General features: G+C 40.3%; 1 protein-coding gene across 1 annotated transcript in view; it reads left to right on the top strand.

Annotated features, from left to right (window-relative positions):
- Positions 1-19,060, top strand: part of LOC308124643 (microtubule-associated serine/threonine-protein kinase 1-like) — a 57,315-nt gene that overhangs the window by 11,249 nt on the left and 27,006 nt on the right. The window contains exons 2-3 of the mRNA XM_080487765.1: positions 1,044-1,075; positions 16,743-16,837. Coding sequence (XP_080343891.1) covers positions 1,044-1,075; positions 16,743-16,837 — 127 coding nt within the window. The remainder of the gene's footprint in view (positions 1-1,043; positions 1,076-16,742; positions 16,838-19,060) is intronic.

Here is a 19,060-nt window from a genome sequence, read left to right as displayed (position 1 = left end):
TGCTGCTTCTGTTTTGCTGCAGTTTCAGCTCAGGGATCTATTTTCTTTCAGACTCCAGAGATCCCAGTGGAAGTGGCTCAATTTTCACTGACAATTAGCAAAGTGACAAACTTATTTTTATTAGTATCATCTTGAGTTTGATCCCCTGGGAGAGGAACTAATGTGACAGCATAGTAACCTGAGTGATTGACATTGATAATTTACCATTTCACTAAAATAGATTATTTGCCTTAAATTTATATTTAAAAATTATTCTGATCCAATCCTTTGGCTCCAGTTGACTTGAAATTAAATTGAGCTGTTCCAACTGATAGTTTAGATTATTTTAGCGAAAGTTTTGAGAACTAGTGTCTTATTTGCAATAATAACTTAACTTTCCCATTAAAATAAATAGTTTTTTATTTAAAGAAAGTATTTTATTAACCACAATGTATATTTTCTTTCTCTCTGAATAACCAACGCCTTCTTTTTTATAAAAGAATTTAAAAGTTTAATTTCCTCTTATATCAGGCCAGTGATGATATTCAGCAAATCCTTAAATTTGTCATGTTTCTACCAAACCTGAAAAGTAATGCAGCACGTTGAAACAGTTATGGTTTTTGTCATTTGTGGAAATTGAAGACATAACAAATTTCGTGCATGTGGACACAAACACTGAGATATATATATTTCCCTTCTGTCTAGGGAGAACATCTCTTACTGCCAGTCTGAGCACGAGGTTGCCTAAAAATCATATCAACCAGATTGTATTTAACAGCAAGTTGAGTAAGGGTCAAAAAAATCATGAGCTAAAATATTCTGTGTTGCCTTACTCTCTTCTATTGATGAATATTTTAAATTAATTTGATTGATTTTCCAGGTTTAATTTGAAAAGTATTAATTTGTTCTGCATTATTTGGGGTTTATAATAAGATAGAAACACTGTTTTACCCAGAGATTAAGACCTAACATTCACATAAGCGTATATTTGTGGGTTTGTACCTGATCTCTCTCTCTCTCTCTCTCTCTCTCTCTCTCTCTCTCTCCCCCTGTGTTTCTTCCAGAAGGATTTGCCCCTGCCTCGCAAAAACAGCAGGTGAGTGTTACCTTTGCTTCTCCCCCTCCCCCCCCCCCATGCTGCCCTCCCTCCTCTTCTCCTCTCCTCTGAGAGCTCGGGTCTCTCTGAGAGGAAAAACAATCCCACTGAGCCGCCGAGCTTGTTCACGAGTGAGGTTTCTCCTCCTGAGCTCATCATCATGATTTGTACGTTGGGTTTGAACGCAGTGGGAAGTCTGCGCGGTGTTGGGTGGAGGAGGACGGAGAGACCCCCTGAAGGGTCTGATGGAGGCCAGCCAAGGTTCTGGGCGCTGTCTGTGGTGCTGAAAAGCCCGAGCTGCCTTTTCCCGGCCGCTCAGTGTCTCGCCCTTTATCCCCCCCCAGTCCACGGTTAATAATCCATTTGTGTCTCGCTATCTCATTTCCACTCCTCTGCCTTCCTGCTTCTCCTCCTTTCTTAATCCCGTCTCACTTCTGCTTCCCCTCTTTATCTCCCTCTGACACTCTGCCTGGTGGTAAATATTTACTTCTTTATTCAGAGACATTGTGCGCTTGAATCTATTTAATTAAGTGTAGCCTTGAAGAAGAAGTATAACTCACTTGTGTGTCCCTTTATAGTCCTACTTGGCTCTATTTCACTGCTCATTTTTCTTTTTTCTTTCTTTTGTGCTCTGCTTTCTTCTTGTTGCATTTTCTCATTAGAGGTTGCCATAAAGGAGGATGTTTAAAGTCTCTGCATCCACCTCCTCTGGTCTTCCTCTTCTCCTCCTCCATCCCACACAGCCTCATCTCTCTCACTTTATCGACAAACTTTCCAACACAAGTTGGTCCTACAATGTCGTCTTTCTTAATTGCGTCCAGTGAAATCCACCCTGTCCTCAGCTCTGAAACCTCCAGCTCATAAACTTGTCTTTATGTCAGTGTCACCATCTTTAAACCAAACATACCAGCCCTCCGGTAGACCTCCCACCTGTTAAATAAATATATGGTTGAAGGTTAACATTAATAAAACGTTTCTTTCATGCACAGATATAGAACGCTTTCTGTGTTACTTGCCTTTTTATTGATATTGGGAGCCATGGTGGTGCTCAGTGGTATCCTCTGTTTACGGCAAAACCTTTCTCTGCATTGTTTGCATGTTCTCTATGTACCTATGTGAGTTTCCTGGCTTCCCCCCAAAAAATACACAACCTGTATCAGGGTAATTGGTTCTTTTGCCCGTAGGGGTAAATCTGTATGTCTCTCTGGGAGACCGGGGTGCATTCATCCATGTCCAGTTGGGATTGGCTTCAGAGCTTAATTTAAATAAAGTGAATGTTGAAGGTAAATAGATGGATATTGACTGAATTCAGGCTCTGCATGTCCACATATAGATTGATTCCTACTGCTCTGGATCGTGTTGTGAACCGCAATTTGCTCCACTTTTAAAACATTGCTGGTAACCTGCCGATGTGGATGTGATCAATTTAAAACAAAGTGGAAATAAACATGGCACTGTGGTGGGATTTGGCTCCACAAACAGAAAGAGCACTGAAAAATACCACTACTAATGCCAAAGTATAAAGATATCAACATTACAAACTTGATATTATGATATAATACTGAACATAATCAAGTTTTGTAAGTTTAACTACTATTGTGCAGCACCCAGTCTTCTCATAGTGTTTATGTCATCAGTTGTATTTGTAAATGCAAGGATGAACTGTCTCCACAGAAAACAGTTCCTCAGTCCATACAGAGGTTTCTACCCTTAAATCATTCCTGTTTATAAATCGATGACTGAGTATCGCAGCCATTTAATAATGCTGTTTTGGCTGGTTTTGTAAACAGATTTCTAGAGATTCCTTGACGCTCAAACGATGTTATTTACCTTTTTACCATCCAGCAGCATTAAAAAACAAACCTGTGTGTTTGTGGCTGAAATGTCTCAGCCTCACCCCTCCTTCCACCCTCCTCACCGGTGCCTGTCCTATCCATCTTCTCTGCGCCTCCCCGCCCTCCTCATCCCCTCCTCATCACGGGTAATCAGACATGAAATGAAGCCACAGAGCGGCTCTGTTTGCCTCCTCCCATCCGTCTTGCCGCTGCCTCTCCACCACTGCCTCTCCACCACTGCCTCCCATTTTTGTCCCTTCTCTCCCGACGGCGTTTCCATCTGGACTCGGCCCGTCGCTGCCTCCTTCACATCACTCTCCGTCTCCCTCTGTAGGACACCATCAGCCCCCCCTCCCATCCATTATAGATGAGCTGGGAGGAATTGGCTTTACTTTCAGTCCTTTTGCTTTCATTCATGTGCGAGCACACCCATTCAGGGTTTGTGTGCTTGGTGCTCGTTGTCTCATCAGCTTAGCTGTTTGTTGTAGGTTTTTTCTTTCTTTCCATATAATCTTTGATTTCATTCACAATCTTGCTGTGCTGTTATGTAACATCCCACATGACTTCAGTCACTTCTCTCTCCACCCGAGACGAATTAACCTCCCCTCACTCTCCTCCTCCTTCATTCACGGTGTAAATAGCCTGCAGTGAAAGCTTTTAGCTCGACACTGGGACCATTCGGTGCAGTGACACAGACAGAAAAACACAAAACTGCACTGTAGCCTTGAGAAAGAACCGACCCACAATCCTCCAATGCCTTTTGTTGTTCTTTCTCAAAGACAGACCCACCCTCTTCCCTCTTCGCTCTTCCTCTTTCCATCCCTCTCTCTCTCTCTCTCTCTCTCGCTCTGTTTTTATCTCGCTCTCCTCTGGTGCTTGGACACACTCGCACAGACATTTGAAGGTAGTTGGAGCTCTAAACATGCGTGGCAACGGGGTGTTTTTCCACCAGAGACCCTCTGCTGGTGTCTGACTGCTCTTACTCACCGACCAGCTGCTCCTGCCGAGAGCTGCACCTAGAAACCATCCAGCAAAATGTTCCGTCGCACTAAAAGGTACCGGGGGGCTGGAGATGCAGTGATACGGCTTCTTTCTTGTGGGGTGTGGGGGGACGTCTATTAACTGTCTCTGATCATCTATTCCGTCCTGCAGTCACTGCATGGATATCGTAGATAAGCTAAGAATGACTGCTACAAAGCAAAAGTCATGCGTGTCGTGTAAAATGGAGTTACTGAATAAGTCTTGTAGCTTTTCTAAAGGTCACTCTTCTAGGTTTTAAATGTTGCTTTGGCTGTTTTCATAATTTAAGATGCAAGCAAATGATTCCGTGTGAGGTTTTTTAACTTTTCTCACAGGATGTACCTTCCTTATATATTTATAACTAATATTTCCATGTTAGTAAATCGCTTCCACTTCAGCTTCTGAACTTTAAAGGATCACATGTTGCTCCCAATATAATCATGGTTACAGTCTTTTCACCTGGTTAGCGGAGCTTTCTGTTAGCAGGTTTTCTCCAAGTGCTCAGATTTCATTCCAGAAATATACATTTCATGTTATTTACTAATGATTTTAAATTCCCCAGAAGTGTAAGTGAATGAAAGATAGTTTCCAGTTGCACAAATGTTTCATGCTATATTGTGCACAAGAAGCTTAAGCTGTAATGTTTTGTGCATTTTTCACTGAATTTACACATCTGAAATGTGAGCCGGAAGTTCTTGTATGATCAGTTGGATTTGAATTTTTAGGTGCATTTGGTCTCTGTGGCCGTGTTAAAAATTAATCCTAATACCCGCTACACATTTAACAATCTTAGAAGTTCACAGCTTGCCACACTGTACGGCATGAATCTATTAAACTTTGGGCTCGACATGAAGTCTGCTGTGTGCAGATTGCGCGATAATGATGCAAGCTGAATCGCAGCCTAAGATGTACGTGAGTCGACATTATTGCACAAGAATAAAACCTCTAAAGCGTGCGCCATCCAGTCACGAAAAAGAACTAGTAACCCATGATTGGAGCCCTGGGCCTTTTGGCATTTAGGTGTTTGCAGAAAAATCCCCAAAGAGATTTTGTTTACATCATACATACTTTTTTTTTTTAAATGAATTTTACTATTGTACCCACTGTTTTTGCCCTACTAGCAAAAGTATGTGTGTGTCAATTTGTGGGGTGACTTTGTGGAATGCAAACACAGCACAAATAATAACCACTTTAAAAGGTTATATAAAGATATTATCAAAAGATATAAAGAAGATTAATGTAAAGTGCAGAAAGGGTGATACGGTAATTAAAACAGATAATTAGGATAGATTATTGGTAGGGCTCGATAAGCAAGTTTCTTCTTCCTATTCATTTTGGAACAGCTAAGTATACACTATTATTATGATTGATGAATAATTATTTCTTATTCTTATTCTTATTCTTATTCTTATTCTTATTCTTATTGCTGTTATTATTATTATTATTATTATTATTATTATTATTATTATTATACTCATTTCATACTTTAGTAGACACAAGTCGCAGCAGCACCAATCACCCCAAATTTCTGACACTGTAAGAATTTTATCGCAGGGTGTCTTTGGTTGCAAGACCAGGACAACGACAATCCTTGAACTGGTCTCACAGTGTGACGTAGGACCGCAGATGTAGAGCCCAGACCAAAGACTCTCACAGGATTCTCTCACAACTGAAAATCGCACAGCGTTTTGTGGGCATTGGCAATTTGTTCCAGAGAAGAAAACAGTGAGACGGGAAATTAAACAACATGCAATCAATGTGGCTGAATCAGAACATTTTCAATAAGAAGTGTCAACCTCCTCAATGTTTTTGAAAAGTGAGACATTATTACCAAACATAATACTGATAGCACTCTCGCCTCACACTGAGATTTTTGCTGTTGGATTTGTTTCTGGGATTGATGTTCCTCCCATAGTCCACAAAGATACGTTTGAGGTTATTTGGTGATTCTCAGCTGTGTGAATGAATGTGATTGCGAGTGATTATCTGCCTGTCATAGTTTGATATACAGTACATGTGTGGTCTTATCATCAAGGTAACTGGAAGCCTTTTTCTCTGGGAATATTTAAACTTTTATTTGGTTGATTGGTTGAGTTGCTTGTGTTTCGTGGATTTTTAGCTTTGATTTGTCCAACATTTGACTTTTGTGAATGAAGGGTTTGTTTTCAATCTAGAACCAGACACCAACACAATGAAAAGTAAGCTCACTCAAAAAGGATGAGGATGAGGAAGTAAAAGCGACATGAATTCTTCCTCTTTTCCTGTCAGTTTGTTTGCATCCTGTGACCCCTCTCTTTCCTGTTATACAACCACAAAAACTATTTAAAAACAAGTAGATAAACAAAAGGTAAGAGCACATACTCTATTACCTATTTACTCATTTAATTACTTGGTTTTTGTTTTTATGTTTAATAAAGTTCATGAGTATGCGATGAAATAAAGTGGAAAATGCAGGGACTGCAATCTCCTTCCCAAGTACAGGCGGCCGCTATAGCTCTCTCCTTCTTTCATATCTGTTTTTTCTAGACAGCGGTCACCGGGGAGAGGCAGTCTATCCAAGCCAATACTCAGCAAAAAGCCGGGTACACAAAGAGAGTTCAGAGAGTTCAGATAGTGAGATTGTACGTTCAGTTTACTTTCATACATTGTTTTTTTATTAGTAGTGCAAAGTCATAAAAAGAACTTATATAGATAATAGCATACTTTGAAACTTCCAGACATTTAGATGTGCTGAGAAAGTGATCTTAAATAAGCCAGGACAATAGATGAATGGGTGAAATGAGACTAGGAGACGGCATAGTGTATGTTTGTTTGGATTGATGTATACGTTATCAGTATTTGTACTGATTGAACACAAAAAAACATGTCACTCCAATCAGGGACACCTTGTAATTAAAACTTAAATAATTTCCTGTATTTTAAATATAGTTGGCTTGTGCAGGTCTGAGTGAAAGCGAAGTGCAGAGGAAGATAAGACTTTATTCAATCAACATTGGAAAATTCAAGCATCACATCAGCGCCACATTACACTTGGAGATAAACAAGCAAACAAAACTGTAGACTCTATAGATACAACATGTACATATTTACAGTATGTATAACAGATAACAGGGACACGGACCAGTTAGTGTTGAACAGTTTTATATGAGCAGGTTTGTGTTTATCAGTTTCTGGCTCCAGTTCTGTTTTATATTTGATGTCCACATAAAAGTGGGCTATAGCGCAGCTAAGTGAGTGACTCACCACAGTGACATTTCTGACAGAACTACAGGTAGATTCTGATTCACTGCGTTAAGTGACCAGTCAACAATGACACAAGGTAAAGATGAGTCAAAAGTCTGATTCTAGGCGTTTCTCTGAAGGCTAATAGCCAGGTTGGTCATTTAACAGACGGCTTCTTGTGTGAGGTGTTGGATCCCTGTTAAGGGTGATTAAAAAGAAGTTATTGTTCTTACTTGGGTGATCTCAGGTACATTTTTCTTTCACTGCTTCACTGACATCGATGAGTGAATTCGGCCTGGCATCCAGGCGATGGGGGGGTTTCCTGTTCTGCTGTGGCTGTAGTGGGTGTCGTGCTGAGTCTCTGAGTGACTTCATCCTCCCCTGCTGATCAGGGATTAAACTGCCATTTATTTCAGAAGAGGTTCTCACCGAGGACCACCTGAGTCCAGATCCACATAGAGACGGATGGTGGAAGTGTCAGAGCTTCAGCTGTTTCACTGCCTCCTGCAGGGACACTTAGACTGTGGTGGGTCTGGGGCAGATGGCTGCTAAGGAAGTCTCCAGACTCTGTACAATCTCTGATTTACCAAACAATCATGGTGATGTCAAATACTAAGAGACATCCATTTTCACAGGCACAGCCTTCAATATAACCTAAAACCTTTAGACTGTGGAGATTGTCTTTTTCCTCCTCTGATTTCTGCTCATCCTCACAAAGTTCTCTGACCTCATATCGGGCGCAATCAGTTTAAGATAATTTTCACCCCAGCAGCTTGGAAACATACTCTTTAGCTGCTTAAAATGCAAAGTCACGTCCATCACGGAGCAAAGAACGGAGAGGAGGAACAATTAGGACGATAAAAGGAGGGGAGGTGGAAAATGAAGAGGTGAAAGGAGGATAGGCTGAGAGAGGGAGGAGAGGGGAGCCGGGGCCCTGGGGTCATATCTGTGTCAGTTCTTCCATTAGGGACCAGCTCACTAAGGTTACGTGAGCAGACAAGACACGCACACTGGCTTTGATTCTGCTCCATCTCAGGCTTTCTTTCTTTCTTTTACTTCTGCTTCTCTTAATTCATCCTTTAGTGGTGCTTTCTTTTATTTGAACTGCGCTGGTATGGAGAGATAGAAGTGCCCCACAAACTTAAGAGGTTTTTCTCTGCTTACGTGTTTCCATGTATGCTTTTCTTTGTGAAGATGGGCTTGAGTTTTAGACATTTAGACTGCAAGAACAATTTGTACAAGCTTTGTGCTCAAGGGTTTGGACTTGATCAGGCTTATATTTCAGTTTAGCTTGAAGATATATTTGCTTTTGAATACTGTCATCCAAAATCTTATTTTTCTTTGATAGTATTATCAGTACCTTTAGAGTTTGAGTCCACCTCAATCCCCTGGTTGGTTCCTATAATCAGAAGCAGGTTTAACATCAGATGCAATATAATGATTGACTTTGGGTTAATAGTTGGTTAATTTGAGAAGAATTTGGATTTTTTTTGCATGTATTTAATGTTTGTCTTTATTTGGTACTTTGTAGAAAGCAGTTCAGGTTCTATTTCTTCTCGACATTAGATATGCACGTGTGGATATGTACTAAGCATTTGGTCTCTTCTTTTTGCATTATTTCTGTCTGTCTCCGGGAAGCTAATGGATACAGACCAGCGTTGCAGTACCACCGGTTCCTGTAAAGCGGCAGTATTGAGATTAGAAGTGAATAATAAATGTGTTGTATTTGAAGTGTGGCTGTGTGACATGTTGACATGTTTGAAGTTCTCACAGATCCTTTGCTGCCAATGCTGCTTCTGATTGGTCCTCCTCAATATCAATATTAGTACAACTTCCTGCAATCACCATTAGTGTTATCATGAACTTTACTCTTCCTCGTGGTATTTGGGCAATATATTGACTGAGAGCAGTGCCTTCTGGTGGATTAAATGCCAAATCCTTTTTACAAGATATTGAATGTATGGAAGCATAAAGGCTGTCGTAACACAGTACATAGAGGATTAATACGCCTTTACTGTAACATTATACTCTTTATCTATCAGCTAGATTGTGCTTGTTGTGAAAGTAAATGTACTTTTATTCGTACTCATTCTCTCTCATTTTACTTCTCCAGTCCTGCAGCACTTGCATTAGGATCATGCTCATGCTCCAAGAAAGGCGATCTGAAGTCTTGTCAGAGGTTTTGTAGAAATGACTGGAAGATGCACGCAGTAGTTGTTGGGAGGTGACATCAGAACGCGTTTGCGTGCCTGTTCCCCCTCAGGCGGTGTGTGCTCAGGTGCACAGCGCTGTGGGGCGGACAACAAACACACAATGATCACACGTGTCCTGCGTTCACACCAACATGCACTAAGCGACTCCCCTGCTCATAAACACTCCTCTGTAACCAAATAAGCCATTAGACTTTGCTTAACCAATTATGAGTGAACCGAAGGAGGTCAGGAGGAGGAGGAGTTACCTGAGTCTGGCCTGCTGAGTGCTGCAGCTCAGGGTTCAATACCCACAATCTCCCATTAACTGCAGTGAAGACGTGAAGAGCACTATCTTTCCTTCCCTGTTAGAGTAATGGGACTCTTATTCTCTTTGATCTTATCCTTCTAAGAGTTTCTCTATCAGGAGGGAAAACACTTCTGAAGACACAGGCTTTTTGGACGGCACTAAATTTACCCAAGGTTGACAGATATTGCAACAGTCAGCCTCCGCAGAGAGAGACACAAGATCTGAGTGTGTTACAAGACAAAAAGAATCATTTCCTCTTAGCAGAGAAGCTTTAAAGATGACTTGAGGTGTTTGGGACCCCTAAAGTGAAAGAATTTGAGGGGGGAAGAGATGAAAGAGGGGTTGGGAGTGCGCTTGTCTTCTCTCCTGGCTGTCGGGCATTGGGCCGAGCCATGATTTTGACATTTAACACAATGCTCGGTGCAGTCGAGCAGAGATGTGATAGAGCAGAGGTAGGACAGTGCTCTGCCTCGGGCCTTCGATACAACCATTTTAGCTTCTGTCCTTGCCTTTTACTGCTCATCATGTGACCCAGTGGACAATCGTTGTTACATTTACTTAAAGAGATTTAGACAGGGAAGCGTGTCCTCTCTCTGTCCTGCACATAAAGCTGCTCTGTGCACTGTACTGGAATAATCCCAATGTCTAACGTTAATCCTGGTCTACTTACTTCTTAATCGTTTAAAATAACATTAATCATCGGCTTTTGGAATTGTGATCATAGTGAAACTTCAATTAAATGTGGCGTTTAAATCTGTTCTTGATTTATGATAACTGTTGTGTTTTCTCAGTTTAATTTCTGTCTAAATTTAAAAATCTACCAACAATGATTCAGTGCCATAAACCCATCCACTATATAAAAGGTACATTGAATTAGTCAAGAAATTAGATCTGTTATCTGTCCGAGCTTATTAGGAATGTTATATGTCATTTGCTTTAGATCCGAATGAAGCCCAGTCCACCCACTGAATAACACAGTGGAAGTATGATCATACCGTGTGGCTGCTTTGCTGCTTGTGGTACTGGAGACATTGAATATAGAGAGATTTCACAGAGAAATAGGTTCAGCCGTGTTGGAAAACTGGATTTGAGGGGAAAACTTGTGATGTTTTGATACTAACCTAACATGTAGAAACATAAAGGAAAAGCTTGTTACACATATATACGACACATACATTCAGTTTCAGCCTTAAATTGTAAGGGGAATAGCACGTACTCTATGTAATCGTCATGTGCGTGTTTAAAATGAGTCAGCAGAGTCAATCATAATAAATCTGATGTTTCCTGCAGCCACGTGCTATTTCTGCAGAGTGCCACTATAAAAGCCTCCCTTCCTGGCTTGTGCTTTTATGACATGAGAACATTTCCCAGATGTTGCAACATCAGCATGTAGATTTATGCACGTGTGTGCCTGCAGGTCACATACATACATACATACATGCACATCTTGGACACATATTGTTGTTTGTGTGTAAGTCCACTTTGCATAAGAGAATTCTTTTGTTTGGCTTAGTTGGTTGCTTCTATGCTGTGATTGTAATTAGGTAAATGCACCGAAGTACAGTTTTAAATGAATGCAGGAATGTTGAATAACCAACAAAAACGTAAGGTAAAATGAGCTACTGCATAATCAGATATGATTATGCTCATTCTTGCTAATTAACCACCAGATGACAGTGGTTGTGTAAGATGACCCTTTTCCTGCAGCTTCAAACAGTATCCAGAAAGAAATACACAACAGGAACTTAACTGGCATCATCTTCCTATGTGGAATACGATGTATCGGTAGAAGGTTTTTCTGCTTAGAATCAAAGTGACTTCATGCCACCACTAATCATTATAACATGATGACATGAAATTGTTATTAGTGACGACAAAACAGCTTAAACATCCAGCAATGAGTTGATTTGTTTTCTGTCGCCCACATGAAATACTGGAGATGCGTCAGGTGCAAAGTCAAGGACAATAGTGGACAGCCAATTTCATGGACAGTATAGATTCACATCTGGGCTGACTTTTGTCTCAAAGTGTGCTTGCTAAACGATCATTGATGTGTCTGCAATGCCAACAGCGTGTTGTCCCTCTACTGTTAATTTTGAGAAGGAGTGAGCATTGCACAGGTTGGCGGTCTCCAAGGACATTAAACAACTTGAGATATCACACAGCCACTTTTCCGACATTCATACCTCTATTCTGATGTCAACACTGTTCCCCATGGCAACTGGTGGTACTGCAACTTCAGGCTTCAGGTACTGCAAAATCTATTTTCTTTTCTAGCAGCAAACATAAGTGAACCTTTGAGCGTCATCCTTAATTATAGTGAATTCACACTTATTGGCATTTTATATGACTAAATAATACACAATTGTTTATTTTTTCCACTACCATTAGCTGTAGACCATTTCACTAGGCTTTTTAAAATTTTGGTTTTAAAGATATTTAACGTCAACTGGTCATTGATTCGATTGTTGATTATAATCATCATATGTATCGAATAAATTGGTTTTTACGTTTGGCTAAGGCTGTCAGACAAATATAGTGGGCTTGAGGTGTACAGTCGCATCAAATCAAAATATTGAAGTATGAGTATGCTCAACATGCTCTTACTCTAATCTGTACCTAATAACTTCACATTACATCACCGCTAACAGGTATGTTGACGTGACTTCCTCCCTGTCTCGCCCCTTGACTCGTCTCCTCCCTCTTCTCTCGGTGAACTTGAGTGACTCCTCTAATGAGCATGTATCTCTTTCTCCTCTCTGTCTCCGTCGTCCCTGTTATCACGAGTCTCCCCGGCGCACGCTGCGTGGCAACAATCGTCACGTGACCACAGCTCCCTCGTCTCCGTCGTCTCCCTCGTCTCCCTCGTCTCCGCCACACTCCCTCCAGGGCCTGCAAGCGCCTGCTGAATCTACTTTTACTGCTCCGCTTTCATGCCTGCAAAAAATCCCAAATATTAGAAATGCACTTTAAATGATTTTTGCTCTACATATTTAATAAACCAGTTCATCGCTGTCTTCTTTTGCTTATGATGGACTCGGTATATCAAAGTAACCGACCCCCCCCTCCCCGACGCCGCCCCCTGCTGTGAGGCAGAGGAAGAGAAGTGTGCGTGCAGAAGATGACGGCTCCAGTTAGTCTGGCTTCTTTCAAGCCTTTGGTTGTGTGTCATCTGCTGGCGTATCGGCCCCACGTGCTCCTGAACATACATATAATTGTGCATGCGTGTGCAGCGGTGAGAGAAAAGTGGGTCATGTTTACCTTAGGTGTGTGTGCGTGCGTGTGTGTGTGTGCGTGCGTGCTCTTTCAACCCTCCCATGAATTTGCAGCGGCCCTGTTTCCCGAGGCCTTCCCCACCCCTCGTTTTGCTTTAATGTCATGCTTGTTCTAACCCCGATCTTTATATTCTTCCCTCCGTCCTCCTCTCCAGATTTACCGAATGCATCCCTTCCTCCCCCCCCACCCTCCTCTTTATCTTGTCCAGATAAGAAACGCCCCGAGCTGCGCTCTCTGATTGTGGAGCTTTCATCAGCAGCAGTATTAGCTGCAGAAACACTGCAGAGTTATACTGGAGGTGGAGTAAAAACAGAAAATGTCTGTGTACAGAGGCGTACGCTGAGGGCGTGTCAGAGGGAATGTCAAACCATAGAGCTGTGTGTTTACAGCTTCTATTGATTTCCTGCTGCACTGAGAACACATTAAACTGTCATGCTGCTGACGCGCTCTTTGGATTTGTCTTTATAAAAGGGGCAGTTCTTTACTGAAATGTTAGCCTCACCAAGGAAATCGTTGTGTTCTCCTTCTTATATTTACACCACAGGATCATCCGCAACCATTGATGGTCCCAAATCAAAAAATGTCTCGAGGAAAAATGCAAAGTTTAATTTATTATTGATGGATATTTTATTGACAACTACAATGGCTTCCCAATATGATTATATGGAGAGAAACTACTCTGTTTGTTGGAGCCATTTTTATAGGGCGATATGGCCAACTGACACAGATTATTTGGTTCATGCTTCATTGCCCAGCAGGTATCCAGGTTTGTGTTGAAAACACGATTAACATATAAATAATTTGGAGTATCTTATCAAAGTTTTGGATTTGGTTTCTGGCAATCTTATTCACAAAACTATAACACTACCAACTGCCAGGAGAATATGGACTAGAAGTCTGGGATATTGTCAATGGTATACCACTTATATAGCAAGGAGATGCTAATAAAGCATGCAAAAACTTCATTTGAATACACCTGTTTGCACATGACGTCTCCCATTTTGTTATTCTTACCTCATCAGCTGCAAAACACACTCAAACGCTCCATTAGCTCAAGCATGCAGCTTGCTTTATGCGGCATCTGAGTAAATAAGGCGCACAATAGTTTAGTCAGATTACAACTGATCCTGGTTGGAGTGGATGAAATGGCACAATAGCAGTCATCAGATCTGCCCTTTGAAACATAACCGTCTGGCTTTCATGATCAATAGCCATAAGGGCAGGTATAGACGGGATTGATTTGGACTTCCTGTGTGCAGTTACAGTTACTGAAACACACAAGATGAGACGAGAGTTTCTCTGATATGCGACCATATCGAATTGAATGTGGAGGCAGTTTGCATGCATGCTGAGTATCAGGGTCGTGATCAGTGTCGTCAGAAAGGCTCCTGGCATTGCTAATGCACGCAGTCTGTGTCTTCTCTCCGGACAAACTGAGGAAAGTGTTGTGATGTTGGCATATAATTTATTCTGAACAGACACTGCAGCAGGAGGAAGAACTGTCATGTCCGCCAACCACACCCACTCCCTGTATAAGTGTCAGAAACAAGGCAGTCATGAAATATTATTCCAAAAACACGGTTGATTTTTTTTCAATTCTTGTGCATAGTCAGGTTGATCAGTCAGTGTGAAACGGGAATTTCTTGTTTGTTCGTATTGTGCTTCACATCCATTAAAAATAAACACAATCAAATTGAAGCATGTGTCCAAAGAAACACAATAAGAGGAACAAAACAGGATGAAAAACTGCTGTGCAATGCATTAAAAGTACAACTGCTTAAAAATACAAAGACAGTCGATCAAGTATCTAAGGAAATAAAAGCAAGAAATACCACATGGTGAACAATCTAAACTAGAACGGGCACTCGGTAGAGCGCATATCTTCGCCAACGCCCTTGCGATATTAAGGTTAAATGATGATGTTCTGTTGGTTCCTATTCTTTTGTGTTAGTTGAATGCACCATTTACAGAGCCTCAGTTTTCACCGTCGTGCCGCATTGTACAAAGATATGAGGAAAAACTGATAATGAGAGATATTAAAATGTTAAATATTTTCAAATATTTTAGTCCATTTAAGTATTATGAATTAAGCAGAGAGAAGAAAAGATAAAATAATAAGAATCTACAATAGCATTGCATTAGTGTTGACAACATAAAATATATAAACAAACATAACATATTAAAATGTCCAGTGTAATAAGTTATTTCATCCATTATCAAAATGATATTTTAAAATCTAACAACTGCAGCCAAGAATGTAATAATGGATAAATAGGGCAACATTTCTTGGAAATAAATTTTTTTTTGCAGGTTTTGTCTAGTTTGATTGTTAAATAATAGTGGATGGGATTGAAATCATCTTCATTTATTGAGGATAACTATTTTACGATTTAATTACATTATCATTATTAAACTTTTTAAATTTATTTTTATTTTATATATTCAGCCAGGAGAACCACATTGAGATTAATAATCTCTTTTACAAGTGTGTCCTGGAGACGTAGGGGGGGCCGAGGGTCTTGCTCAAGGACCCCCAGTGCATGTTTTTTGGACCACCTCACCTTGAAAGGGCATGTCCACCAGTGTTCACCTTCATTTTAGTGTTTTGGGTAATTGGAGCTCAGAGACAGGATCCACTGTCTTTCTGACAACAAAACAAACAACAAAAACATCAAATAAGGCTGTGAATTTCACATGTCCAGCTCCTGTATAAGCCATATATATAGTATGTACCTGCGCAGATTTAAAATGAGCAACTTCAAACGCCACTCAAAAGCCATCAGATAGTGGGAGGTGGTCCATCTGTTTGAGAGCATGCGAAGCCCCTCGCAGACATCAGAACAGTGTGTGATCAGCTACATTTCAATTATTCACACACTGTTGAGTCATCCAGTGCAAGATGACAGAAAGCTGCGTTTGAAAGGAGTGAAGGAGATCACATCCTGTTATTGGCTGATTAAATACATCACAGCACGTTGTGTATGTCTCACGCATTACCTTCACTGTGTGTGGCGGGCTTGTTGCTGCTCGCTAGACTGAACGCATGTTTGGCATTTTACTCTTGTTATTTCACTTTCTGGTGTCTCAGTGTTCACAGAATACAATAAAAATCTTCAAATCAAGAGGAGACTTTTCGCAGTTTAAAGTATTTAAAATATTTGAGGTATTTGCAGGTTCAATTGTTCCGGTTAAATTGGATTTTGATTTAAGTTTTTGCATTTGTGTCAAGAATTAAAGTGGAATGTTATTTAGATGAAAAAATGTCCATGTGTCTGGACCCTTCACTCAAAGCTTGTTGACTCTGTCTTTACTATATCTTCACCTTACTGCCATCTTTTTGTTTTGGCTTGTATGTATTTACTTTTCTTTATGTCTCTTGGAAAGCAAATGGCATTGCAAGGCACGGGCTTAGGAAAAAAAAGAAAAACTTTTCAATGAGATCATACTGAATTTAGAAAAGCCAGTGATGGGATTACGTGATGGTGTGTGAGTGGGAAACTGCAGATCGCAGGCATTAGAGACAGTGTTGTGAAGTTTGTAGTCACTGCTCTTAAATCCCCCCCAAACAGAATTATATGAGATCATGGAAAAGTTTCTCCATATATATTAAATCACGTCAGTCCTTCCCAGCTTCTTCCCCCTCATTTCTTATCTGTGCTGAGGGGATTCAGACAGGGATGGATGACGGAGGAAATGTAATTCTGGTGCTCCTCTGTATGTGTTGGTTTACACACTGTGACAGACAGAACACTCACACTCTCTGCCTGGACACAGTTGCTGCTTCTCATAATGTTTTTGTTTTTTTCCTCGTGCAGTTGTCGGACAAGCAACCGGAAAAGTCTGATCCTGACGACCACGTCCCCCACGCTGCCCCGCCCACATTCCCCCCTGCCCCTCCCCGGACACCTCGGTACGTATAACACAATCTAACGCCTTCATTTAGGTCCTCCTGTTCAGAACAACTTAAAAACTACTTTTACATCAGTGGTTCTTAACCTTTTGCCCTCTGAAGGCAGATATACTATACAATCTGTCCTGGATGGAAGATTGTGATGATATTGTGATAATTTACAGTGTCTGAAATCACAAGACAGCAGAATATGAAGCAGCACTGGACAACATCCAAACAATTTGACAGAATGTATTGGACAGAAAAAGCAAGAGGGGCACTTAGTGTGGTAGCAGAAGCCCTCCAGCTCCTACCATGGCCGTGAAATTGTGATGTTACAACATCATTTTTTCATGTCTGTGGGTGATTCGCATGAAGCTTTAACAAGCATGTTCAAGTCATTTATTTTCTAAAAACAACATTAAATACATAATAATTTATGATATTTTCTGTAAAGAGAATAAAAGGCATTAACCAGAATAAAAGTCCTTCTTGTAGTTTTATAATAATTTTCCTAATTATTTGACTAATTATATGGTAAAATGCATCCAGGTCATCTGCTTTTTGTTTCAATTCCACTGAGTCCTACTTTTTTTTTTTTTTTAAGTCCAGTATCGTGTAGAAATGTGTGTATTTATGATTAAAAGTGATGTTCATGGTCTTCAACAAGATATAATGATTGCGCTCAAAAATTTATAAGATTTTGCCTCATTAATGTCATCCAATCTCTGTAATATCCGCACTGTGCCTTTAAACTGACCGAACACTCCCATGATGCATCACTTGCAGCAGAAGATTTGAAATGGGCAAGAGGTCAGTTTGCCTCATTTTGTCACATTATGAACAATTCAAGTTGTTCGTTTGTGATGTTACTTTTCTTTATTTTATACTTATAACAGTCACCACTTCACCCTCTATAAATTATTTTAATATTACTCATTTAACTTTATTCTGCCGTATTGATATTTTAACTAAAATGTTATTCTTTTCTGTGTGGCGTGAGGCTACCAACATTTCTCTCTGGGATTAGTAAAGTATTTCTCTTCTACTCTATTGGAAAGAGTTTGTCAGAAAGGCTCAACTAAATTTGGGAGCCATGTTGAAAATGTTGTGTTTTCAGTGGCTCCAAGCATTGTTGTCGTGTAAACGGACCCCAAAAACACAACGTAAGTTTTGCGTTTTCACTTGAACACATTAAACGGGACCTCACTCGCTGGTCCCAGTAGGTACAATCACACCCAACTTCCCAATACTGTTTGATTTGACTAATATTGCCAACAGGTCATTTTCTCACTCATTCACTTTCTTACTCAGTTTGAAGAGTTTTATTGTTGTTGTTGTTTTTTTTACCTCATCTACGTCTGAATTGATAGTCTAAAGTCAAAGCCAGCAGTTGGTTTGCCGAGTTGAGAATCCAGATATGATAAAAAGGGAAACCGTGAGTCTGTGTAACCAAGGAGAATACAAAAAAAACAAAAAACACCTAAAGAGGCGCAATCAGTGGACCACATCCTGTGTGTATAATCTGTACACAAATCAAACAGTGACAATGACAGAACAGGGCTTTACAAGTGATTATGAGACACAGGGTTTTTTTGTTTTTTTTTATCTTTACCTGGAGGTTTCCAGGCAACTGTGGCAAATCAAGAAGATTGTAGAGTACAGCAGAGAAAAATTGCTCCCTCCGCCGTGCTGGAACCACATATTGGCTGCACCAACATGATTATCAAGAATGTCAAAGCATTTCTTTGTGATGCTTGACAAATGACTCGGTGCTCATGAGGATCCCCTTTTCCGACCACCCGGGGAATATCGCCTCGAATCTAAAAGGGAGTTGAAAGGATAGATTAACTATTCAGAATAGACCCATATTATCAGCTTTTAATAATTTGGCTCTCCTCAGTTCCATAGATACCTCCTTGATTAGTCTGGAGGATTTTACCAACAAATAACTATTTAACAGCGACATTGAAACGTCATTGTTCTGGTACCAGTACACCTTTACTGCCATTATTAATTGTGCAGTTTGGTAGAAAATAATTTGAATACTGCTTTTAGGTTTCCATGGTTATAAGTTTCCTATATTGGTGATTGACATGAAATAGATTCAAATCCTCCAATTTTAACTTTGTTATAAATTGAAGTGCCATTAATCGAGTAGTATGAAGGAGTGTAGAGGACATCTATAATAAGTATGAATGCAACTGTGTTAGGTAGAGCTGTGATATTCTTCACCTGTGATAA

Source organism: Lipophrys pholis, assembly GCF_963383615.2.
Source record: "Lipophrys pholis genome assembly, chromosome: 19".
Classification (NCBI taxonomy): domain Eukaryota; kingdom Metazoa; phylum Chordata; class Actinopteri; order Blenniiformes; family Blenniidae; genus Lipophrys; species Lipophrys pholis.
Note: the sequence above shows the minus strand (reverse complement) of the source record. Positions and strands in the feature narration are given on the sequence as shown.